This window comes from Dermacentor andersoni, chromosome 3 (genome assembly GCF_023375885.2).
Source record: "Dermacentor andersoni chromosome 3, qqDerAnde1_hic_scaffold, whole genome shotgun sequence".
In the NCBI taxonomy this organism is placed as follows: domain Eukaryota; kingdom Metazoa; phylum Arthropoda; class Arachnida; order Ixodida; family Ixodidae; genus Dermacentor; species Dermacentor andersoni.
In genome coordinates this window covers 188,338,855-188,364,538 of record NC_092816.1, presented here as the reverse complement: position 1 = coordinate 188,364,538, position 25,684 = coordinate 188,338,855, and the positions used below count along the sequence as shown (strand labels likewise).

Below are 25,684 nucleotides of genomic sequence, written 5' to 3'. Positions count from 1 at the left end.
ATATTCAAGAACACTACATTAATATCCTGGATAGAAGCATATCTTTCATTGCGACAGCAGAGTGTTTCCATCGACAGCATTAGTTCCAGTCCGGCCCCAGTTTTGTCAGGCATACCGCAGGGATCCAGCCTGGGACCACTGTTCTTTTTAATTTTTATTAATGACATTACTCAAGACATACCAGTGAAAACTAAGTTGTTTGCTGACGATTGTATATTGTATATTGTAATTCAGTATCCGAATGACCAGGCTCTTCTAAATTCATCTCTATCTAAAATAGACCGTTGGTGTTCTGAGTGGCAAATGAAGGTAAATGAGAAGAAAACCGTATCAATGACAATAACAAGAAACGGATTCCCCTACACTTCCAATATTCAATATATGGCCGCAGTCTTTCTTCAGTAGAGAGTTATAAATACTTGGGTGTCATGATCACGCCTGATCTCAGGTGGAACACACATATCAACTACATACAAAAAAGGCCATGCAGAAGCTTGGGTATCTGAAACGTTCCCTACGTCAGTCGACAAAAGAAATAAAGTTTCTGGCATATAAAACATTTATTAGGCCGATTCTGGAATATGCTTCCGTATTATGGCACCCATTTACTGAATTAAATATAAGGAAACTCGAAAGTTTCCAAAGAAAATCAATAGGATTCGTCTTTAATTCATACAGCTGGCACACATCTCCGACTCAGCTGCTAGAAAAAGCTAATTTAGAAACACTTCAACTAAGACGTCATCGTGATAGGTTGAAATATATGTATTTAATATATCATGATAATTTGCGTATCAATAAGGAATTGTACATTCAACAGGTGACTCGTCGTTCCACACGAGGAAATCATTGGAAAAAGGTTAAAGAATTCGCCTGCAGAACCAAGTGCTTCAGTAATTCATTTTTTCCTCGAACTATTCGAGAATGGAACCGTCTCAGTGCACGCATTGCCGAGAAAACCACCATGCAGTCATTCTTAAGCGGTTTATAATTCCATCAGCCTCCGATTTTCAGCAACACTTATCATCTCGCGACATATGCTATGATTCTCCCGCAAAATGCTTCGATAAGTACAGCAGTTTGTCATATCGAGCGACGCGCATGCGCAGCTTGAATGGTCCGTGTTCTGATTTAATCTTTCCTTGTCAAGCACTCTGTCAATATATTATTCTACACTTTTTATATCTGTAGCACGGGTTTGTATGCAAGCGACGTGCAAACTATCGGTCATTCGCTACTTTTCAGTGCGTAGTGCGAGCCTTGTCTAATGTGTTCTTGTCTTCTTATTTTTGATCATTCTTTCATATGTACTGTCCACTCCTGCCTACGGCCTTCTCTGAAGGCTGGCAGTATTTCTCAAATAAATAAATAAATAAATAAATAAATAAATAAATAAATAAATAAATAAATAAATAAATAAATAAATGCCTAAATGAGTTAAACGAAGAGATATGTAGAAAACAATAATAAGCAGCAATTAGAACGGCCCCAGGATGCCCCCCTCCCTCCCTAAGCTTCACCATGGATGGGAAGGGGGGGGGGGGGGCATGTTCCGGGCTGCATAGTTTAGGCAACCGAATTACCCACTGTGACAAAGGAGAATGTTAAAAGGAGATTATACTTGTAGAAAGAAAGTAAACGTTTCTCGTCTCCGGGCCCCAGCCGACGCCGTCTGTGTCGGCGACTCCGAAAAAATGGCGACCACCAAGTCGCTTAATTGCGACGTACTCACACACACAGAAAAAAATAATAATTAAGAAAAATGAGCATCGAGAAAGAATGGAGTAAACTTCCCAAACGTTGTATAAAATGTTCTGTTTAAATTTTATATATTGTATGTAAGCAACTTACTGCTGCATGTTCATATTTAACATCAAATATACATCTCATTATGGTGTCCCCTTGACAGTTTTTACCTTTGGGACACGCCATCGTGATAGTTCTTTTGTACTCGCGCAACTACAACATTGCTGCAATAAATCTGAAAATTCGAAACGTCCGAAAAGAGCATTGTGCATAAATGGCATGGTGCACAAAATTATCCGGGACAAACTGTATGAGCCAGAACTGTGCGGCAAAAATTGTTGCACAGCAGAAATGTGCGGGACGAAAATAAGTAGGCAAGAGTATGTAGGACGAGGCTTTTGTGGCACAAACTTACTCAGGACGAAGGTACGAGTGATTATAATATGGGGAACAAAGTCTCACGCAACAAAATGTGCCGAACGAAAGCTAACTAGGCGTGGTATGCAGGACAAAGCTATGTGGGACGAAATTGTGCGGGACAAACCGATATGGGAAAGAAGTGTGCGGTGCAAGACTATGCGAGAGATAACCACGGCACAAATACATATTAACAACCTTCATCGCTTCTTTTTTTTAGCGCAGCACTTCGAGCATCCGGTGTCACTCTAGGCTATTACATGCAGAAGAAAACAGAAAGAAAAAAATCAATACAATGCGGCCGCTGATTGAGCTGTCGGCCTGTTATAGCACATCTCGTCCTATCGCATTGTGTGACCAGCTTCATTTATTACGGCTGCTTTTGCATCTCTCGGCTTAAATTTAGATCCATTCAAACGAATACTGACATTAAATACTTTCTTCATTGTGCAACTCTGATACAGCTGTGAAAAAGCAGACAAGAGCACCCCCCCTTTCCCCCCCTCATTAGAAAAATCTACCTTCGAACAAAAAAGTGCTACGTCCGCGACAGGACTCGAACCTGCAATCTTCTGATCCGAAGTCAGACGCCTTATCCATTAGGCCACGCGGACCACGGGTGCCAAACGAAACAAGAGTCACCAAGCTGTGGAGTGCTTTGCTCCTCGGCATTTTGGATTTCTATATTTGCGTACGTAACTAGACTTCCGTCGTAATTCTTAAGCAGCTAGATCACTTTACTTGATTACTCATCCTCTTCAAGGTGCGTAGCATTAGTACACGCACGTCGCGTGTGGAAGAGTGGCACACGCATTGAACGTCTTGTAGTAATTAAGCGCCATTGCTTGCACACAAAAAAAAAAAGATAAGGAAGATAAAAGTGGTTTGGGGCTTATATTGATGACCCCGATATAATTCCAAGTTTAGCTGTAAACCTTTTGTGTTATTCCTCCCACCACCATCCATTCCAAACATTTTCCTACATTTCTCCATTCGTCAGACACTTAGCGCGCTAGCAAGAGTTCCGGCGCCCCTTACTCATCAGAAATTATGCTTAGAGACCTTTTAGAATACATTTAGAAATATGGTTAGAAATATATTTAGATGACAACAACGAGGGTAACATCAATAAAGATGACAACACCGACAATGGAAGGTGACAACTTCGTGATACTCAGTGTTCAATGAGATATACATTATCTACAATGTCGTCATAATACCTAAATGAGTAAAAGGAAGAGATATATAGAAAAAAAATCCTAAGCGGCAATTATAACGGCGCAGGAACTCCCCCCCCCCCCTTCCCTGAGCTTCACCAAAGAAGGGGATTGGGGGGGGAGGGGGGTAAGTACAGTTTCATATCTCTCCCTGCGAAATTCACTTGTCGATATTTCTGTGCGCCCAAGGCTGTCGGAATCATTACATTGTTTTTAACTACGTCTTTTATCATCGCACGTCTAGTTAGAGCTCCGTTGTCGGTCTCCATACATTTTTGTGAGGCCCTAATGGTAAGGGTGTAACCAGTGCGACAAGAAAACGCCATTGAACGCTGTAAACATTTTTACAGCGTGTAATTTACTTAATAACCGAAATGAGGTCAAGCCGCATTCACTCGAAATGACAATCAATAGCAGTAATGCGCAGCAGAGCTTATACTCCAACTCACAGTAAAAAAATGAAAGAAAAAGAAGGGAGTGGTTGCAACTTCGTCGGAAAGGCCAAGCATTATTAGCAATAGCGAAGTAAAATGCAATTACACGAAGGAAGATTACGCAACCGAGAGACGCTAGGCAAAACTGCGGCTTTTTCATTTGTTGTTACTTTTTTTTTGCCGCTTCACCTCCTCTCCCGACCTCAAGTGTGCGCCCTGAACCATCCTCCCACCTGTGGCGAGCACGTCACTATCGTTGATGTTCGACTGCTTCTCAGCCAAGCGAGTCGGGCTGAGTCATTTACGGTACACAATACAGCAAAATACTCGGCTTGTAACGTACGCTCTACACCGCTGGTCGGTTGCGTATGCTGTCTCAAGAGGGGAAAAAAGCTGCTTTCTGTATACCATATTACATTAACAATCCTGGCGAATGAAGCAAACAGCTTGTAGGCAGTAGAAGACAGAAGCGAGAGGCGTTTTCGCCGGAACAATCGTATGCCCCGAGGAAGCTAGCCCCTTTATTTTTACTGAGGAGGAAAACTGGTGCCCTATAACGTAAAACTATCGAACCTGTTTTTATTCCACGCTTGTGACGTGAAATATACGTCACCACCGACGTCAGCATTGGGCTACAACGCGCCGCGTTGTTTCAAGAGCCCAAAGAAAAGCTCTCCTCATTTCTAGGTTATCACATTCGGTTGTTTTTCGTATTTTTGTTTTTTTCGGTTTTTCATATTTGATTGGCTGACAAGAGGCGAGGAGCTCAAGTGGAGAGGGTTTCGACAGGGTCGAGCCAAGGTAGGGAAAGTAGATAACCGGATCAGGAGGGTACTGCCGGCTTTTGCGATTTGTCCGTTTCCCTTTGCTTAAGTTGCAGTGGTTCGTACGAAATTTCCGCGCCATGCAACGGAAGGATAAAAATGCCGATGAAGTGGATTCTCAACGAAGAAGAGTTGGCAGAGCGATGTCGTATACTGCCAAAAGGGCTCAATAAGATTACACTGACACGCAAACTAATCCAAGCTCCCGTGCAGCTCCGAGTAGCCAGTGCCAGAGCAATCGGCGGGCAGTCATTTTTTATTCGTTTCGGAACGGTCTAGTCCCTGCCTATTCAGGAAATATTTAAGTTTGCTTCGCCATGTTGCATCTTTAACGCGCACGCGTCCCTTTGACGCAGTGAGGTCTCGTGGTATTGGGATGTCGCGTGACAGACTGGCGAAGTGGGCGCAGGCCGAAAGTTTTTCACTAATGGGGAAAAGAGGCGTCGAGAAAAAAGGCGTTTGAAAAAGGCGTCGAATGAGAAATAATTATTTTTCTTTCGTTCGGTCTAATCACGTGTAAGCAATGTGCACACGTCATGTCAGATAGCGAGTTTCCGCTGTTTTCTCGATGTCGTGTGACACTGGCGAAGTTGGAGTGGCCCGAAAATTTCTTCACCAATCGTAGTGGGCTGATTGCTAGATTGGCCGAGTGCCGCCCAGACGGCAACAGCAATGCCCGACACCAACCGTGACGGGAAATCAAGCGGCTCTCCTAGAAGCGACCGCGTCCATCGCCCTCCGCGGTAACGAGCGGGAAGTGTTTCGCAGAAGGAGCGCGATCGATATCTGTTCCCGGATCGTCTCGTACTTGCTTCGAAGGTTGGACATCAGAGGCGCAGTTCTGTGAATTGTACGACACTTCTGATTGGCGGCAACAAGGTCATCGAATTACCTTCTGTAGGGAACTAGGAAAGAAAAGCGTTTTAGAAGCGGACATTTGGTGCAGAGAGGGTGTGCTGAGGTGTCCTAAAGTGTGCAGACATGTGTGAGCTCCGAGTAGAATCTTACTACTTGATTCAACATATAAATACTGTAAAATAAACATTTATCTTTCGCTTCTACTCGCGGACGTACTCATCCATATGAAACGAAGGATTCCATGCCAAAACTCTACCACGAGTCTCAACGACCGGATGGCATGCAGCGTTGAGATCGAACCTGCGGCTCACGCCAGTCGCCATCACCTGATTCGTGAGTGACTCGGCAAGATGGATGCTGCAGCCAACGACAATCGCCAGCAACTGGTTCACAAGCGGCTGGATGAACGCAGCGCATCATGACTACACGGTACAGGATGAGTGCCTGGCTTTGCGCTTGAGTCGTCGGATCTTTCAGTCTATGAGTTGTTAAAAACCGATATCACGCATGCAACTGCCCATAAAGATACTGTGGTGTAGTGCGTCTTAACAGAAACCAGCCTTCAGCATTGATCTGAACTATTTACTAAAGCCAGACCTCATACTTCTGTGGAAGTAATTGGGATGTACAGATATACCGGAATTCTAATCAATTAGGATTTGCGTCTGCCTGCACTTGATTCGATACGGCGGAGAGCTTGGGAACTTGGTGCTACTTCGGTGGATAGGGGTTTGGTTTCTGTTATATTTTCCACGCTTGGAATTCTCTTGGAAAAGCAGAATTGAACCGGTGGTAGCTTTTTTTTTTACTTGCATTGCAATATGGGCGCGTTTCGCAGCAAGTGTTCTGGAATAGGCGAACCAAAGCTTAAAGTAGTGACTATGCACCTCATGAATTTGAGAAGAGCTAGCTTGTTGCGGTTGTGTGAGGAGCTCGACATAGCGTTAGAGGATAACAGCTCAGAAGTCGAAATTAGAGCCATTTCAGAAAGCAACAGTGATCAGGAATACTTTGAATACTTCGGCAACCTATTTCTAAAAGAACAGGAAGCAATTGAGCAGGAGAATGACTTAAAAATGCAGGAGTGGATTACGCAACAATACGAAATATTGAAAGAATGAAACAGGCAAAGCAGCAGATATGTAAGGCACCCGCAGAAGTGGCGCACGGCAGCTGCGCAGTAGTACGTAGCACGCACGGCTCTAGCGATGGCAGGAAGAGCGGCTAATCATTCATAGCTGTAGCCGGATCCAAAGACTATGGCGTAGGAGAGGCTAATCCCTGTGAGCATAAATGTACATTCATGGCGGATGTCAGATCTGTAGACCGTGGCGTAGTTGCTGAGGAGTCCACTAATGAGGACCGGATATAGGGCAACGAGATACTCTGCCAGTGGAAGGCTAGAGCAGCAGCTAGGCCAACTGTGGACGATTTGGCACAGTTTTTGCAGAAGTGCTAATTGACCTCGACTCATTAGACAAGAGCACCAGTGCAAAGCTCAACCGGTCACAAAAATTCGCTAAAGCACAATGTAGGCAGGAAAGTGCAGTTGTGGACAGATTATGCGAGCAGCTTTGCGCAAATGAAAACAGCTGCATTGTCCCGAAGTGTTTGAATATCTCCGCCAGTAGAGGTAGCTATGATGGGAATGATAGGAATGATTAGATGCCAGGATAAGCATTGTCGTGCAGATAGTGAAAATGGCCCGCCGGAGCGTTGTTGGAAATTCAAGACCTGCTCCTCACGTTTCTTGAGAAGCGACCAGGCTTGTGTGAAGTACCAAGCTGTGCCACCACCGTGCGCGGGAATAATTTTTGCCGTTTGACTCTGCTCATTCGGAAATGTCAAAAGAGCGCGTGCGCTTACACGCCGTTCAGGAGAGCCTCACCTTCCAGATTTATAGACTTAAAAAAGTTAAATTCTGGGGTTTTACATGCCAGAACGAAAATGTGGTTATGAGACATGCTGTAGTGGAGACTGGGAATTTTAACCACCTCGGGTTCTTTAATGTGTACCCAATGCACTGTCGCGGGCCCCGCCGCGCCGTGGCTGGGATTTGTACCCGTTTCCTCACGCCTCGAAAAGCACCGCCATGACCACTAAGCCACGACGGCGAGTAGATCTTGACTCGTGTAGGCGGGCTTTCCAACGTTACTGCTGGCTTCGAAAGCGAAAGCTTTGTTGAGAAATTTTGATGTGAGCCGAGTACCACACCAGTAGAAGGGGAAGAAGATGCACTAGGGAAACAGTGGCGTGATTTCGCTCTACACCAAGCAGTTCTATTTCCTCTGCAATCAGGTACGATTTACTGTCAACACGTTTAGGTAGCTCATATTGTTATGCGCACATCTGCAGCTTATACGCATAAGCTTATTTATATGAATTGAAGCGTCGCTTAATTAAATCAGTTACGATCGCAACTACGCTTAGTGTCTTATATTGCGCCTCAAACCCCTTCTAGTCATGAACCAACTAGTCCGAGACCAAGGGCTAGTCTCGAGCTGCGTCCAGCTATACGCTCTTCCCACTTCGTGACATATTCTCCTCCTCCAGTCCCTTTACGTGCTTTCGCCTATACGCCAGATATTTTCGATGATTACTCACTACGCTGATGACCCTTGAATGACCCATATGAGAGTAGAGTCATTGCATTCCTTCGCGTCACTTATCCTAAGCCAAGATGGCCGACCTGCGGCCTTCAACTCTCTCGAAATCGATATACGTGGTCCGAAAGCTTGGATCGTTCGACGAACGGAGAGCGGCATGGGTATAGTGGCACCAGTCGGCATGTCGTCGCGTCTTTAGTCCGAGGTCCGGCATCTTGACTAGGTCGAACGAGATGTGTGGTAGTGAGCACTTGCGGAATTTTTCGCTTGTCTTCTGCCTTGTTTTTTATTATTAAATAAAACAAATAGAGGGTTATCCCTTAAGGGCCGCCATCCCAAACAGCTCGAGTTCACTGCAAAGCTTGTTACGGCATTATTGCAAAGACAAGCAATAAACAATCTAGTTTTACAGCAGCCACAATTCATTTGCACTCGATACTCTTGCGTGCGTGTCAACGTTGTGCGACAGTCTGGCGGCGTCTCTTGAACGTGAACGTTTATGTATGCCATTGTCACTTGTGCAGAGACTTTTACTGTACATTCCCGTGTAACGTTCAACCATGGTGTCGCTGGCGGCGAGTGTTCGGCCCGCACACACAAGAAACCCTTCAGACAAGACACTCGCACCCCGCTTCCCCTGGAGACAATGCAAACTAGAACATTTTATTAGGTGAAATGGCCCCGCCCACCAATTTCTGCGGCCTTAAATGCATATTATATTTTTATTTTCGTGAACCGTTTCGTGAGGCGCTAACGGCCTAAATGCGACTCTCCAGGGATCGAATCTGGGGCATATAATGCGTGCTGTTACGTTTCGCCTTCAACGCGCGGTAATGCCGGCGCGGATGCAACGGACGCCGGGGCTTTGTTCAAAACGGCGGACATTTTGGCCTGTTCGACGCCGCCGCAACGCCTACCCGCCAAGCGTGTCCAGGCGTGTTTCAGTGCCACGTGTCTTCGTGTGTGCGTGTGTGTGTGTGTGCCCTCGCTTGTCAAAGCGCGGCAGCCGGGGAGCGGAGTTCCCCGAATGAGGAGCCTGGACGTCTCTCGGCTCAACTGTTCGCGCCGTCGTGCGGGTGAGGGTGGGCGATGCGTCACTACACTCGGTTCAGCAGGTCTCTCGGCCCGACAGTTCGCGCCGTCGTGGGCTCCTGCTGCGCCGTCCCGTGACCTTCCCTCCTTCCCTTTTGGACCGCGACGCCGGGAGTATAAGAGCAGCTGCCCCCGGACGCCAAGGGAGAGGCTCCGATTTGTACTGTTGAGTTACGTGCTCTCCCGTCTCTCCACTCCGGTCGACCTGACCGGCCGCTCTTTTGCTATGTTAGAATAAACCAGTTGTTCTGTTACCAGTCTTCTCTTGCTTTGCCGGGACCTTCGGATGCTTCCAGTGCCCCAGGCCGCCAGGCCAACGCTACCCTTGGGGCTTGCGACCCATTGGCAATATCGGGCGTCAGCACCGAGACCCCAACAACTCGGGCCAGCGGTGCGATTACAACATCTGGTTGCCAGCGGTGAGATCGCGACAACGGAGGCCAGCAGCGAAGAGATGCGGTTGACTGTATGCTGAGCAGCACAACGACCATCCGGGAGCAGTGCAACGAGCCCTGTGTGATGACTGGTTGCCTGCAGCGGAACGACTGCGCTGAAGTCTTGGCTGCGAGGTTTGGTGAGTGCGGGACTTTCTTCTTCTGAGTTTTGCCAGGCTTTTGTTAGTGTTAGAAACAGAGCTGGTAATTGTGGTTGTCGTTGCTACCGGGTTAGTTTGCGGCAAGACAATAGTAGGCAGTAGAGAAAGCAGCATTCAGAGCAGCCATGGATTTGAAGTCGTTGCGCAAACCGAAATTGCTGGAGCTTGCAAGAGAGTTGGGTCTGGATGTCTCAGACAAACTCAGAAAACCAGAACTGCTAAGGGCTATTCTTGAGTTAGAGGCTGAGGATGACGAGCTGTCGGAATGCCTTGAGACCATTGAGGAGAGGGAGGAGCAAAAAGAGAAACAGGAGCGCGAACTTAAAGAACAGAAAGAGAAAGATGAGCGCGAACGTAAAGAACAGAAAGAGAAAGATGAGCGTGAACTTAAAGAACAGAAAGAGAAAGAAAAGGAAGAGCGTGACCGTCAACACGCTTTGGAAATGAAGCGTCTCGAGTTAGAGATGGAACGCGCTCGTAATGGAAGTCAGGCACACGGTGCAGGAGAACGAGTATTGTTCAAAATGACTGACCTGATGCGGCCGTTTAAGCTTGGAGAGGACATTGGTTTGTTCCTGGTTAACTTTGAGCGAACGTGCGAGAAGCAGGGGTTCTCTCGGGAAACGTGGCCACAGCGCTTGCTCACTTTGCTACCCGGCGAGGCGGCCGACGTAGTCGCTCGCTTGGAGAGAGAGGAGGCAGAGGATTTCGACAAAGTGAAATCGAGTCTGCTAAAAAAGTACCGGCTGTCAGCGGAGGCGTTCCGTCGGAAGTTTCGGGAAAATGAGAAAGGCAAAAGTGAGTCATATACAGAGTTTGCCTACAGGCTTATGTCAAACATGCAGGAGTGGCTCAAAGAAGAGAAAGCGTTTGGTGACCACGAGAAAGTTCTGCAGTGTTTCGGGCTAGAACAGTTTTATAGTCGGTTACCTGAGAACGTGCGGTACTGGGTCTTGGATAGGCCAGACGTTAGTACGGTGGCTAGAGCCGCTGAGTTAGCCGAGGAGTTTGTGACGCGTCGGGCTCGCGGAGCTAAGGACGGTCAAAAGGGTGAATTTGGCTCCAAGTTTGAGAGGCCGAAGTTCACACCCATGAGAGCAAAGGGGGATACACGTAGTGCGGATGCGAGTGAAAGCAGTCCGACCGAACGTAAGGAGACGGCGGCAACCGAAGCCGAACGCAGAAAGCGGTTCGAGATGAGGCAAGCGCGCGTTTGTTATACGTGCCAGAAGCCGGGTCACTTTTCGGCGCAGTGTCCGACCGAACGTAAGGAGACGGCGGCAGCCGAAGCCGAACGCAGAAGGCGGTTCGAGGCGAGGCAAGCGCGCCTGTGTTATACGTGCCAGAAGCCGGGTCACTTTTCGGCGCAGTGCCCAGAAACAAAACCAAAAGTCGTGTTTTTTTCATTAGGCAGCACTGACGAGAACATCAAGCTTCTCGAGCCTTACATGCGAGACCTCCTCGTGAACGGGAAAGAGTGCCGAGTGCTTCGCGATACCGCAGCTACGATGGATGTAGTTCATCCCTCTTACGTAGAACCCGATATGTTCACGGGCGAGTGCGCATGGATCAAGCAAGCAGTGGAAGCTCATAGCGTGTGTCTGCCGGTAGCAAAAGTGCTTATTGAAGGACCTTTCGGAGCACTTGAGACGGAGGCCGCAGTGTCATCTATGCTGCCCCCCCAGTACCCGTACCTATTTTCGAACAGGTCCGATCACCTCCTGCGCGTGAAGGGGCTTTTGTTTGGTGAGGCTAGCGTTCAGGCCTTAACCAGATCGAAGGTTCGGGAGCTCGCTGCAAAGGCGGTAGATGCGGGACCGACGTTGTTGAACGATGAAAAAGGGTCAGAGGCGCAGCAAGCTGATATTCAGAGCACGCCCGAACGGGATAAAATTGAGCCTGTAGCGTTAAAGGCACCAGATACTGGAGAGGAAATTCCCGATGCGGGAAAGTTAGAAGAGCTTCCGGTCGAGCTTCCGGGACTAGGCTCAGTGACGAACAGGAAAGACGCCGATCAAGTCATTAGTGACTTAATAAGTAAAGCATCGCTGTCGCCTGAGCAGAAAACAGAACTACACCAGCTCTTACAAGAGTTTCAAGGTCTGTTCTCTGAGAGGCCTGGTAGGACTTCTGTCCTTACTCATGACATAGAACTTACCTCCCCAGAGCCAGTACGATCCAAGGCGTACCGGGTGTCACCCCGCCAGAGCGATATTATGGAGGCTGAGGTAAAGAAAATGCTACAGCTCGGTGTTATTGAAGCGGGTGAGAGTGATTATACCTCCCCTTTGATTTTAGTTGAGGTACCGGGCAAGGAACCTCGTCCTTGCGTCGACTACCGCAGGCTTAATTCCATCACTAAGGATCAAATTTATCCGATCCCTAACATCGAGGAGCGCCTTGAGAGAGTGAGTAGCGCTCAGTTTATTTCCACCCTAGATCTTGTCAGGGGTTATTGGCAGGTTCCACTTACAGAAGAGGCTAGTAGGTATGCGGCGTTCATTTCACCACTGGGGACATTCCGTCCTAAAGTTTTGAGTTTTGGTTTGAAGAACGCGCCATACTGCTTTTCGAGCCTCATGGATAAAGTGTTGCGGGGACAGCAAGAATTCGCTTTACCGTATCTAGACGACGTAGCGATATTCTCCGCATCCTGGCCGGAACATATGGCGCACTTGCGGGCAGTGCTAACCCGCCTTCGCGATGCGGGCTTGACAGTCAAGGCTCCCAAGTGCCAGTTAGCACAGGCCGAGGTTGTCTACCTCGGACACGTGATTGGTCGGGGTCGTCGCCGCCCCTCTGAAATAAAGGTGGCCGCTGTGCGAGACTTCCCGCGACCGCGCACGAAGACAGATATTCGGTCGTTCTTAGGTGTCGCCGGCTATTATCAGAGGTACATTCCCAGGTACTCTGATATCGCGGCTCCCTTGACGGATGCTCTAAGAAAGACAGAGCCGCAAACAGTCGTCTGGGAGGAGACGAAGGAAAGGGCTTTTAGCGCCCTAAAGAGCGCCCTAACAAGCCAGCCGGTGCTACGATCGCCCGACTACACAAAAGGGTTCGTTGTTCAGTGTGATGCTAGTGAGCGAGGCATGGGCGTTGTACTGTGCCAACGGGAAAATGGAGAAGTAGAACACCCCGTCCTGTATGCTAGTCGTAAGCTGACCAGTCGGGAGCAGGCGTATAGCGCCACCGAGAAAGAGTGTGCGTGTATCGTGTGGGCCGTTCAGAAATTGTCATGTTACCTAGCTGGCTCGAGGTTTATCATTGAAACGGATCACTGCCCTCTCCAATGGCTGCAGACCATCTCTCCCAAAAATGGCCGCCTCCTGCGCTGGAGCCTCGCTTTGCAACAATATTCCTTTGAGGTGCGTTACAAAAAGGGGAGTCTCAACGGTAACGCCGATGGCTTAAGTCGAAGCCCCTAACGTGGGAATCAGCCTCAAAATTGCTTGTTACTGATGTTTTTCTTCCTGAGGCAGGATTTTTAACTTATTGCTTTTGTGTAGTGTTTCAAAGTGATGATGTGCTTTTTAGTGCAATTTTTCCGATTTGTGGACGCGTTCTGAGTGCTGCTAAACTACTGTAAGGAACTAGGCAGCAGTATAAAAGGGGGAAGAGCCTGGCAGGGCTTAGTGAGGGTTGTGCCGTGCTTGCTGACTGAGCGGTTGACTTTTGGCGTGGTTCTAACGCTTGCCGGAAACGAGAACAAAAATGTCAACTCTCCCGAAGTCACTTTGCAGTGTCCTGTGTGCACCTGAACGTGAGAACGAGGCCTTCTCTGTGCGCTGCGCTCAAGAAACGCCCAAGGACGCCCAACTTCGGTTATGAGCCTCATCGAGCGACATCCCTCCGGACAGCGGATGCAGTCCCCTGACCATCGGGATCTCCTTCCCCCGGCGGGGCGGTCTGTTACGTTTCGCCTTCAACGCGCGGTAATGCCGGCGCGGATGCAACGGACGCCGGGGCTTTGTTCAAAACGGCGGACATTTTGGCCTGTTCGACGCCGCCGCAACGCCTACCCGCCAAGCGTGTCCAGGCGTGTTTCAGTGCCACGTGTCTTCGTGTGTGCGTGTGTGTGTGTGTGCCCTCGCTTGTCAAAGCGCGGCAGCCGGGGAGCGGAGTTCCCCGAATGAGGAGCCTGGACGTCTCTCGGCTCAACTGTTCGCGCCGTCGTGCGGGTGAGGGTGGGCGATGCGTCACTACACTCGGTTCAGCAGGTCTCTCGGCCCGACAGTTCGCGCCGTCGTGGGCTCCTGCTGCGCCGTCCCGTGACCTTCCCTCCTTCCCTTTTGGACCGCGACGCCGGGAGTATAAGAGCAGCTGCCCCCGGACGCCAAGGGAGAGGCTCCGATTTGTACTGTTGAGTTACGTGCTCTCCCGTCTCTCCACTCCGGTCGACCTGACCGGCCGCTCTTTTGCTATGTTAGAATAAACCAGTTGTTCTGTTACCAGTCTTCTCTTGCTTTGCCGGGACCTTCGGATGCTTCCAGTGCCCCAGGCCGCCAGGCCAACGCTACCCTTGGGGCTTGCGACCCATTGGCAATATCGGGCGTCAGCACCGAGACCCCAACAACTCGGGCCAGCGGTGCGATTACAACAGTGCGTATGACATTCCGGCTTCGAGTCCAAGTCCTGGTTTTGTACTTCCATGCGTCACAATTACGTAGGAGAAGTTCCCCGATTCCCTCCCCCACCAAAAAAAAAAAAAAGAGAAACTTCGAAGTGCACGTATTGTCATCATGGAACATATATGCGCGCGCTATGGTGGATCCACACGACGGACGAAATCCGTCTTTTTCGCGACGGACTGCGCATCACGTGACTACGCGTCACGGATTTGTGCCGTCCGCGCGTCGTCCGCGACCCCCACGGACGGAAAATGCCGAGCTATTTTTCGCATCCGGATTTTGGGGGTCGAATGCTGCAGATTTAGCCTAGCATGCTCTACAGTCTGGCAACAAGCGCGGTTTTGGGATCTTTCTGAAACAGCTTCATCGCTGCTGACACCATTCGTGTCCAATTCGGACAAAACAACAGCCACTGCGGCCAACCGTCGTTTCCTTTCGATCTCCATTTTCATTCAGAGTGTAAACACCTATGACAATGTCTTTGTTACACCGATGGCGCCATCTAGAGTGAGTAAAAACAAGCAATTATATTAACTTACGGCCACTGAGATCCGCCCGGGCCGCCGCAACATCTTCGAGGCCATGTTCAGCCAATACAGCCACTCTAAGCCTACACGCCGAGAATCTGAGTATCGCTTTCGGAAACGGTGTCCACTCATCACGAATACATTGCTGTCGAAGCTTCTGGACACAAATTTAAACCAAATACAATCCTCAGTTTGAAAGTTACGGGCCACACAGTGGACGACGACGACTTGACAGGTTCGAGGCGGATGGGAGTCGCTTCGGGCGTAGCCGCCATCTTTATTTTTCCGGCGCGGTCGTCTACTCAGTCCGTCCGTCGTCTGGATGCGCTTCGCAGCCGGACGGGCGGCGGAATAAGCGTCCGCGGCACAGATTTGCGCGGAGCCGTCCGTCGTGTGGATACACCATAATGGTGGATCCACACGACGGACGAAATCCGTCTTTCTCGCGACGGACGGCGCATCACGTGACTACGCGTCACGGATTTGTGCCGTCCGCGCGTCGTCCGCGACCCCCACGGACGGAAAATGCCGAGCTATTTTTCGCATCCGGATTTTGGGGGTCGAATGCTGCGGATTTAGCCTAACATGCTCTACAGTCTGGCAACAAGCGTGGCTTTGGGATCTTTCTGTGACAGCTTCATCGCTGCTGACATCATTCGTGTCTGTGCGCGCGCGACTCTACACGAGGCACTGAAATGAATCTGAGCGACGACGCAACAGTTTTTTTTTTACATCTGGTAGAGCAGTTCCCCGCGTTGTGGGACATGACGCTCACCGAATACGCCGACACGAGAGCCAAGGAGACTATTTGGCAGCGCATCGCCAGCGAAATGGACCTGGAGTGGCCAGCGCACGGGCCATATGACACCAGTAAGTAGTCTTAACTATATATTTCGGCGCTGTCACGTGGATAGACTTCGTGTGCATAGCGTTGGACACGTCGGCGTCTAGGAGTGACAGGATTCGTTTGCTTACTGCCAAACATGCTGTTGCAGCAGAGGCACGGTCGCTCGATGAAAACGCAAGGTTTGATCAAGCGCCCGTGGCATAGATCCCAAACGCTGTTACTAGCGGATGCCGACATCCCTGGCCACCGACGCTAGTCATACGCAATATTGCGGCGAAAGTGAAGATATTCACGGAAGTAGCCGTCGAATAGCACGTACGTCTGCGTACTGTAATGTGGAAGGCGTTGTGGAATAATAAACGTTGTCTATACGTGTGACGTCGTTCCCACGACAAAGTGATTTATTTATTTTTATTTATTTATTTGTACATATTGCAGTCTATACAGACCAAGCAAGTGGACGTATTTCTGCAAACACTCATTTAAGACAAGAATAATATGTGTTTTTGTGTTAGACATATGGAACAGAAAAGGAAGAGAGAAAAAAAAAAAGAACAAGTTCGTCTTCTTGTACTCTAATAAAGGACGATATTCACACTATCAGAAAGATGCACTGGGAAAGTCAGTGTCATGTCATATGACGACATGGCGACTGACATAACAACACAGCGAAATTTTTATGTGGTACTAATAAATATGTTTTCATTTACAGAAGCCCTACGACGCTTCTTCGACAATAAGAGACGCACCTACCGCTTGGAGAAGAAGAAGGTGGAGACAACAAAGAGCGGCATGGCATGCTCAGATGTTTACCGAGGCCGTTGGCGCTTCTACAGCATTCTTAAGTTTTTGGACGCGGCGAAAGTGAACTGCCAGCGTTCGGTGAGTGGTGAAACTCACCAAGCTATGCCGGAGAGCTCAGAGGTAAATTTCCTTTTTTCGTCTGTGTGATAAACCGCTTCTGCTAGATGAAATATTGGAAGATATGTGCTATTTTTAATGTGCGCTTAGCTGCAGTAAGATGTTACAATAGCAACATGCCGTAATACGTGTCCATTAACATATCTTGTTAAGCATATTGAAGTAGCTCCAAATGCTGTTAGGTGTAGATCGGATATGATAATAGTTTTGGCACTTAAGTTCAAATTTTGCATTTTTGTTTGTGTGCTGCAGTAATAAGTTATTGCTTGCAGATAATTACTATATAGGTTTTAATAGCAAACGATCCTCTTGTTGTTGTCTGAAAAGAAACTGATAAATTGTGGAAGTACAAGAGACTTAATACATTATTTTCCTTACTGCAGACAGCCCAACTCAATGAGACTCCAGATGCCACAGATACAGAGACCACAGCGCTGGAGGATGACAGCAGTACCGTGGCTGACGTACCGATTGGCAAGGCATCTGCTGCAAGCTGTTGTTCGACAGTGGGGAGGAAAAGACGACAATCTGCTATGTCGTCAGCTGATATGTGGACCAAAAGGCAGCATGTGCTGCAAAAGATAGCAACTAGCATGGACCAGCCAGCAAAAGCTACACAACCTGAAGATGCAGCTGAATGCTTTGGAAAATTAGTTGCTGCACACATGCGCCTCGTTCCCAAAGCTGACATTATCGCATGCCAAACTGCCATGCTGAAGACCCTAGAAAATTATGTAGACAGGACTTAGCAAGTTTGTGTGACATCATCTCAAATGAGAAGTTAGAAAGAAACTCAGTTGTTTGAATAAAACACTTTTTGTTTGTATTCTAGCAGTTCACGTCATTCCTATAGTTAAAAATGCCAACACTTTGGCAGGGCACAAGACGATTTCTCCCTTATAATAGAGACAGCATGTTCAATTTCACAAAACAAGTTTAATGCATGATACAGCATAATACAAGTGCAGCTTGCATTGTCTATACAACCTTAAGGTCTTCTGTATGCGTCTGCATCCAAGTGCGCTGATTGCTGCTGCCATGACACAGCACCCCTGCCATTTAGAAATGCACATAAACTCTCTCGCACTGCAGAACCAACAGCATTAATTCTTCCACGGGAACTGGGCTGTGCAGAGAACAGTGATCCGGAAGACGTCTCAGGACTCGAGTCAATAGAGTGCAAGTCGATGGCGAGAAAGTTGTGCAATACACATGCGGCATTTACCATTGCTATCACCCTTTCGGGCTCAGCATTGATTACAGTGTGCAGAAATCTGAATCGATTTGCAAGTACTCCAAAGGCGTTCTCAACGACACGCCGGGCCCTGGATAACCTGCAATGTAAACACAAATCGTTATGTTTCATACCTGTTACACCACTGGAGAAGATGACAGCAGGCTTTAACTACCACTAAATATTACAATGTGTCAAGTGTCCCCACTGGTTTGCTTGCCCCAACCCAGCAAATGCATTAATTGCACTGGGTCATCTCGAAGCTTTCTATTATTTCATAATTGCGACAATTCCGGAGTTATCACGTGTTCGATATCACCGTTACATTTCACATAGTGCCGCTTCAGTATAGAGGCATAAATTACCTGTAATTAAAGATTGTCTTCTCTTCTGTTAAGGAAGAGCCCCCATAGGGCTTCATCAAGTTTCTTCCTATAGGGAAGGCGTCATCTGCGACGAACACGGGTGGCAGGAGCACATCAGGCGAGCTTGCGACCTTCACAAGTTCTGGAAGACCAGCCGTCATGTTTGATACACGTGCTTGTAGCGGCGTCGTTTGCCAGACGCCCGCATCTCCTTGTGAGCCGGGTGCACCAACATCCGTGTACAAAAACTTGTAGTTGGCATCAACGACGGCAAACAGTATAATGCTGAAGCTCTTCTTGTAATTTCTGTACACGGTTCCAGAATTCGCTGGCTTCGTAATTAGTACATGTTTCCCGTCCATGGCTCCAACGCAGTTTGGAAAATTCCAGTTTTGATTGAAACCTCCGATTACATCTTTCCACTCATCTTCGGTGCATGGCCTTTTCAGGAAGTCATTTTTCATCTCTTCATAAATCACCGTACACGTTTGGTGAATAATGTCATTTACACTGGAGTGGCCGAGCCGAAATTGTCGACTCAAAGAGTGGTGGCTTTCTCCTGCATATACGACAAAAAAAGAAAAGCATATCATCAGTAATTAGCAGAGAAATTCTAAGGCAACGAACTTTTACATCAAGGATGGCCAAGCTGTTAAGAAAGCTTTCGTAGCCTTACTATTTTACTTCCTGAAATCTGACGACTTTGCAGGCACTTCACAATAGACGGTGCAATTCCTTCTCTACCCGCGAGCATTTTTCAAACTGCGCACGTAATTTAAACCCAGGAGCCTGAGATACAACGCATGGGAGCGATGTTTTCAGTGGAAATGAAAAAACGTGAGGCACTTGCCTGAAGCGAGGTATCGTAGCGTCACCTGTAGCCTTGTTTCCGCTGATATTGCTCGCCGCATCACGGTGTCCTGCCTTCCTATGCGAGGTCCCACACGCGACAGCAACTGAAGAAACTGCTCCCTTGTCACTCGAAGCAGCCTCCGGTATTCTTCGATGTCACTCACCAACACCTCTCGGTACAAGTGGTTTTGCATACCGAGATGCTTGTTGGCGATATAGTCCTTTTGCCAGCAAGACCTCTTTCGGTGAAACAAATACTCGTCATCATCCAATTCGGACAAAACAACAGCCATCGCAGCCAACCGTCGTTTTCTTTCGACCTCCATCTTCATTCTGAGTGAAAAACACGCATGAAAGTCTTTGTTACACTGATGGCGCCATCTAGAGTGAGTAGAAGCAAGCAAACATTTCAACTTACGGCCACTGAGATCCGCCCGGGCCACCACAACGTCTTTGAGGCCATGTTCAGCCAATACAGCCACTCTTAAGCCTACACGTCGAGAATCTGAGTATGGCTTTCGAAAACGGTGCCCACTCATCACGAATAAATTGCTGTCGAAGCTTCTGGACACACATTTAAACCAAATACAAGCCTCAGTTTGAAAGTTACGGGCCACACAATGGACGACGACGACTTGAAAGGTTCGAGGCGGACGGGGGTCACTTCGGGCGGTGCCGCCATCTTTATTTTTCCGGCGCGGTCGTCTGCTCACTCCGTCCGTCGTCTGGATGCGCTTCGCAGCCGGACGGGCGGCGGAGAAAGCGTCCGCGGGACGGATTTGCGCGGAGCCGTCCGTCGTGTGGATACACCATAAAGATCCAGCTCTAAACGCTCGCTATACTTTAGCATGAACTGCGCCGCCGTAATCTACAGTTTACCACAACTGCACTGCAACACATCGGCGGTCCGTGCTGGTGGCATAGGCGTCTCCCGTAGCAATGAATATATAGTTACCATGCTGCGGTGACGCGGCCTGTTGCACCTAGTAGCATTGTGTTCACCACTGCGGCATCGCAGGAAGTCGCATGATTCACTTTGTAAAGCGATAGAGCAAGTTGATTTGCAACACCCGACTCCGTCGCTGAGCAGACTCGCGGAAAGATGGTCCGGGTCGCCAGTCCTGATGCGCAGTGTGTGATAATGTAAGCAGCGCTCACGAAGAGCCGATGGCTATATTCACTATGTGCAGTAACAAAGAATAAATAATGAACGAGGCCCAGCAAACCTCGATTCACATTCAAAAGATACGAAATGTCCGATTGAACCAAAACAAAGAAGGAAGGAAAGAAAGAGAGAACGCCAACGAGACAGAAACAGACTGGTTAACAGTACTGGTGGAAAGACTAATATGAAACGCCTCTAAACGAGGAGGGTGAGGAGGGGTGTGGGGCGCTGATGCATTACCAGCGAGTGTCCCAAAAAGGGCTAGTTGCGAAGTTGCCACAGTAACTGAGAAAACAAATTTAAAGTTGCGTACAGTTCATGCGCAAAGATCTGCGTTCCTCATTACGACGTAGCAAATGGCAGTTGAGTGCGAAAACGAAATATATGACTCCCTAAAATGTTGCGGCTCATTCCGGAGTCGTCTGGGCGCTGAGAATGCCGTACTTGTCCGCCACGTTGACCATCACGATGACCATGCTCAAGACGATGGCCTTCGCGAGCAAGCCGAACAGAAGCTGAAAAAGAAGAGGAGGAGGAGTATTGATCAGTGTATGTATATATGACCAGTTAGGAGGAAGAATTACCCGGCGCTAACTCGCGATTTTCCTATTCAAATGCATGTGACAGGCAGAAATGCTCTCTCCACAGTCGACAGACGCACGGATTTGAAATTGAATAAAATTTGCTGCACTATAGAGAAAGCTGGGTTTAACCGACTCTAGGAAGCATAATTTCGATTTAGGGTGTCATATAGCTTTAAAAGCGAAGCTTTTATTTGCGAAACTCGCGGAGTTTTCGCGACTGTGAGGGCTGCGACGTGGCTGTTCCCTGGCCGAATAGGCAAGACCGAACACAGCGGTGGACGCGCACGACATCACCGCCGTATGGTTCCTTGTACCACTACCAGATGACGCTAGCCTCCACACATCTGTGACAGCGGCGGCGCCTGCCATGCCGATAAAAAAAAAGAACCAGAAAGCTTGCCTGCACGCGTCCGCGGCACCGGTGGCGGGATCATTGTATAAGCCTCTACACAGCGCCTGAATAAACCTTTCCTTGTCACTTTGTGGGGACACCCTTACTTGCTACTTTGTGGGGACAACAGACTCTGTTTCAAACCTTTATGCACTCAAACAAAGCTTCACTGTGTAGAGATTCTAACTCGTTGGATATGCTGCCTTTTCTTTACTATAACTGCCCAATATCGTTAACTTAAATATACTCAGTGCCCTTCCACTCTGTGAAGGAGGATGACCAGCGAAGACGTGAATGAGGACCCCTTAATGGTGAACTGCACCTCCGCCGTGGGTCAGCCTCGCATTGCACTCTCTTGGGGTTCTTTTTCCTACACTCGGACCCGACAGTGGCGAAAGTAGCCATTACCAGCTTCGCTGTAAAAAAATTGGGGCGGGAACTCTACACTGCGGGATTCTGACATAGTGCGTAACATTCTTTGTAATAATGAATTATGAAGCCTTTACTGTATCGTTGAAACCAAGGCTGCTGCACTTTAAGGGATAGATAAGCAGCTGCAAAGAATACCACGCACAGAGTGACGCTCTACCCAGCAAATTCATTTTACTGTCATTCTTGTGTTCTGTAAATGAAAGGAAATAAAGGCAGAAATTGCCCACTGGGAAATTCTCATATAGTGCACCGTATTGGAGAGATGATCTCTGTGACCATTACCAATGAAGAATATACTGTACCGTTGAAACCAAGACAGATGTAATTTAAGAGATAAGCAACTGCAAAGGATACCACGCATACTATGAAGATCTCCGCCCTACACTCATTTACTGGGGAGATGGCGCCGCATATTCCACGCAGTTAGATCGGACTTTGAAAGATGACGTAATTATTCGTTGCGCTCTCAATAGTGTAATTTACCGCGTTTACATGGCTATCCATGCCACGAAGATACCAAAACAAAACACATCTTTTTTTTTTTGAGGTAACAACCAGTACCTGTTAAAGCTAATTGCGGTGAACCGCGTGGGAAGTGGGACACGTACCAGCCTCCAGAACGACACCCGCGCCAATTCGTGCAGCAGGGCGAGCGGGGCCGACGCCGGCATGACGACGTTGGACGAGGCACCCACGATCACCGGAATCGCGTAATACGTCGGGTGCATGCGCTGTACCTCTGCCTGCGGAGAGGCCGAGCAAAGAGTGTGCGTCAATGGCAGGATCACACAGAGGAGCACACATTCTTGATCGGAAGGCATTATGCGTCCACCTCCTTTCTTTTTATCTCTCTATACATGTGTTTGTTTTTGCTTTTGTTGATGTGAACAGCCAATGAACCAACGGCACAAAAAAGCGGACGCCATCAGGCAAACGGCCGTCGCTGCCATGCGTCGTTGTTTGCTATTAGTCCGACTTTCTAACCATCTTTTATCGTTTTCGTCTCTTCCTTTTTCGCACTGATGCATTGCCGCGTCGCCTCTCGGAGCCGCTAGTATGATTCCGTCAATGTGTTTATCGTTTGCTTACTTTATTTTCCATAAACATATAAAAAATGCGGGTGATCAAGAAAGATGTGTGGCCGACCTGAGCTAATTTCGTCGAGAACGGCATGTTCGCACGTCCTACGTCAACTCTCTCGACCATATTACAATTGGTATCACATCCACTCGAAGAACAAAAGCTCCACCGACACGGTTGACGAATTTCCGAGACATGGTTGTGCCTGAGCAAGACGAAGGCAAGGACATGGATACAAAGGATGCGAAAGGAGACTACAGGACGAGGACAAACGGTAGTCTAGCTATGCTGTGAGGTGCCTCCTTCGACCGCACTACTCGACATCGGGGCTTTCTTGGTGCGCGTAGTGGGTGACTGCACTACTCTCGATCTTGCTGATCACCTGGGGCAGTGCTTTCACATACCGATGGTCTCTTCGTAAAGGAATTATTTCACGAAGAGCAGTGGGATGCATGGTGAGCTATCACTGTCTCTCTCTCTCTCTCTCTCTCGCCCCTTTCTTCTTGTTTTGTTTTTGGGAGCAGTACGCTTTTCTCAACGTGTGCCGCAAATCTAGGAGACCATGGTCTAACTAACCCACGTGGTCTAAGTCATACCGTGTATTCCTAAAATTACTAGAGGCAGCTTTAGCTCTGAGATCGTTCAGCTTGTATGGAAATGATAGTTAGTACACAAAAATTTGTTTGATTTTCCTGCTTATGCCTTCAGACTTCTCGTCGCTTTGTTCACTTTACACTTCATTTTTCTCGATTAGCCTACATTTTGAAGCAATGCTACTTTTCTTAACGCACAAATAATGCACAGAGTATCTGAGGCCGCAGGCATGATCACTGCAAATGATGCCATTTTTAAGGCAAAAATTAATTTAGATAAACATTTTGCAAAGTCAGAAACCCTTTTGACGCTAGAAAGAACAAGTCTAGACGACTCCATCAGCTAGCCTCCATTCTCGTGCTGGCTGAACCACCATACTTGAAGCTCTCACTAGCGCCAATGTCACCTCTAGAAATTTTTATAAGAAAATCTATAGTCGAACCATATGCTCCTATAGTTTCCCATCAGTCCACTAGGACTGCTACTCCACCGGCATCCCTTGCGGCAGCGGTGGCGTAGGGAATCTTGTTGCGAGATCAATCTATATCAGGTTTAAGGATGCATGCAGCTATAATGGAGCCCTGATTCCACAGATAGGGCACTGCCGCATCACCCCTGAGGCAGACTCCGCTTAACACGTGCTCGTTGCCGGGTGTGCCCAGACGTGTAGGTGACGGTCTCGCGATCGCTTCATTCCACTCACGATGTTCACCACGACTGGCGCCATGACCTGGACGAGCACCCGCTTGTCCGCCGTTTCGGCCATCACCGAGCTGGCGATGGCCAGCAGGACTTGCGTCTCGACCGCTGTGCACTCCTCCCAGAAGGACGTGGACACCAGCTTGAAGACCTCGTGGGGGATATCGTAGACCTGCGGAGGTTTCATTAATGGTTGGGCAGCCATTGAAATTCCTTACACATCCGGGGCCATCAGAGATGAGAATGAGCCTCCATTAGTTTGACCATTAGTTCAAAAGCTTTCTTCTTTTTTGCATGCTCCTTAAAAGGAAATAAAAGGCCATCTTATTTATATCTTCCAGGCCTCGCGCAGCATGCCGGAAGTGGGCTACCTGCTGCAAGCGCAATGTATTATTATGTTGTATTACAGTTATGATTACTGAAGATTGCGGACGAGCGTGTGAGTGATGGACTAAAGGTGACAGTAAACATATGGGATGTTCTGCAGGTTCACTTCGCCAATTCGACAAGGTGCAAAATGGTGCAGCGCCATACAACCGCGGTGGCACGGCGAGGTTAGCGCGCAGTTTACAATGCTGGCATTACCACTCAAAAGCTGTTAAAGATGCCGCAAATGCAACGAGTTGGCATCTATATACAGCGCAGCTTAGTGTGCGTGCATAAAGAGCCGAAACACGAGTTTGTGTTTATCGAATTTCCGTACCAATTGACACGGAAGGCTTTATTCAGGCTGCCGCGGACGTACGAAGGCAAGCCTTCTGGTTCTTTTTTTTTTTTTGTGCTCCGCACGGTCTGCGCCGCCGCTTGCGCCAACATTACTAAACAACGCTACAGACGTTGGCTTGCGCGGTTGCACGGATGCGAGCGCCATCTGGTCGTGGAATGCAGCGGCGCGCTTCCTGCTCTGTGATTGGTTGGCCTATTCGGCTTGAGGACAGCTACGCAGCAGCACTCTTGGTCACAAGAAGCCGGAAAGGCTTGCAAAGAAAAATCTTCGCCTTTAAAAGCAAAGCACAAGATCGGTGGAGAGGCCCGGCTGCTTAACTGGCATGGACTTACGAATCCTTGCGTAAACTCCGTTGGTTCTTTACGCCCATGATTGTGTTCACGCTATGCAGCAATCAGATGCCCCTTAACAATTAGCACGTTTATCTACTTGTAAGAAATACTCTCTAATTCACACCTTGGGGGCGTCGAAGTTGTAACCGGGAGACTGCTCGAGCTATAAATCGTGAGAAAAAGCGTCAGAAAGACCAGAAAGCGCCACAAAGCGACGACACGGCAGCGCTTCTACCAGATAGAAGAATGCGTCGTCATAGGTCGCCGACACCGGCGTAGTGGCCGCCGCGGCTTGTGTCTCGGTGGCGCAATTACGGGACGAAGAGTGCAAGTTGTGGGCACCTTATCGGCCGAGATTGTGGCATCCTGCATTGCTTGCAGTACTTCTCCCTGGGTGTTGCTAGCGCTATGCCAGCGGTTAACGAAAAACAATACAGTTTCAGGAGATCAGCACCCAGCTACACACGAAAGAAACGTTGGGTACAACAAACCACATTAATGAACAAGAAATACT

General features: G+C 48.4%; 2 protein-coding genes and 1 non-coding gene across 3 annotated transcripts; all 3 read right to left on the bottom strand.

The window, feature by feature from the left end:
* Positions 1-2,704: 2,704 nt before the first annotated feature.
* TRNAR-UCG (transfer RNA arginine (anticodon UCG)) lies at positions 2,705-2,777 on the bottom strand. Its single transcript has one exon. It is a non-coding gene; the product is annotated as a tRNA-Arg (tRNA).
* Positions 2,778-17,631: 14,854 nt separating this feature from the next.
* LOC126524418 (uncharacterized) lies at positions 17,632-19,493 on the bottom strand. The gene is made up of 3 exons (XM_050172737.3): positions 19,165-19,493; positions 18,315-18,873; positions 17,632-18,049 (listed from the first exon to the last, which is right to left on the bottom strand). Exons 1-3 carry the CDS (start codon positions 19,490-19,492, stop codon positions 17,704-17,706), a joined length of 1,233 nt encoding a protein of 410 aa, XP_050028694.3. The 5' UTR covers position 19,493; the 3' UTR covers positions 17,632-17,703.
* Positions 19,494-20,272: 779 nt separating this feature from the next.
* LOC129382938 (uncharacterized) lies at positions 20,273-25,185 on the bottom strand. The gene is made up of 3 exons (XM_055067153.1): positions 24,116-25,185; positions 22,347-22,481; positions 20,273-20,846 (listed from the first exon to the last, which is right to left on the bottom strand). Exons 1-3 carry the CDS (start codon positions 24,314-24,316, stop codon positions 20,739-20,741), a joined length of 444 nt encoding a protein of 147 aa, XP_054923128.1. The 5' UTR covers positions 24,317-25,185; the 3' UTR covers positions 20,273-20,738.
* Positions 25,186-25,684: the final 499 nt, after the last annotated feature.

Coding starts and splice junctions, on each gene's coding strand:
- LOC129382938 (XM_055067153.1), bottom strand. CDS start 24,316: ATGGCTGCCCAACCATTAATGAAACCTCCGCAGGTCTACGATATCCCC. Junction 22,482..24,115: donor CGCCAGTCGTGGTGAACATC/GTGAGTGGAATG, acceptor GCCTCTCCGCAG/GCAGAGGTACAGCGCATGCA. Junction 20,847..22,346: donor GGGTGTCGTTCTGGAGGCTG/GTACGTGTCCCA, acceptor CTTCTTTTTCAG/CTTCTGTTCGGCTTGCTCGC.
- LOC126524418 (XM_050172737.3), bottom strand. CDS start 19,492: ATGGAGGTCGAAAGAAAACGACGGTTGGCTGCGATGGCTGTTGTTTTG. Junction 18,874..19,164: donor GCTACGATACCTCGCTTCAG/GCAAGTGCCTCA, acceptor TCGTATATGCAG/GAGAAAGCCACCACTCTTTG. Junction 18,050..18,314: donor AAGACAATCTTTAATTACAG/GTAATTTATGCC, acceptor TTTACATTGCAG/GTTATCCAGGGCCCGGCGTG.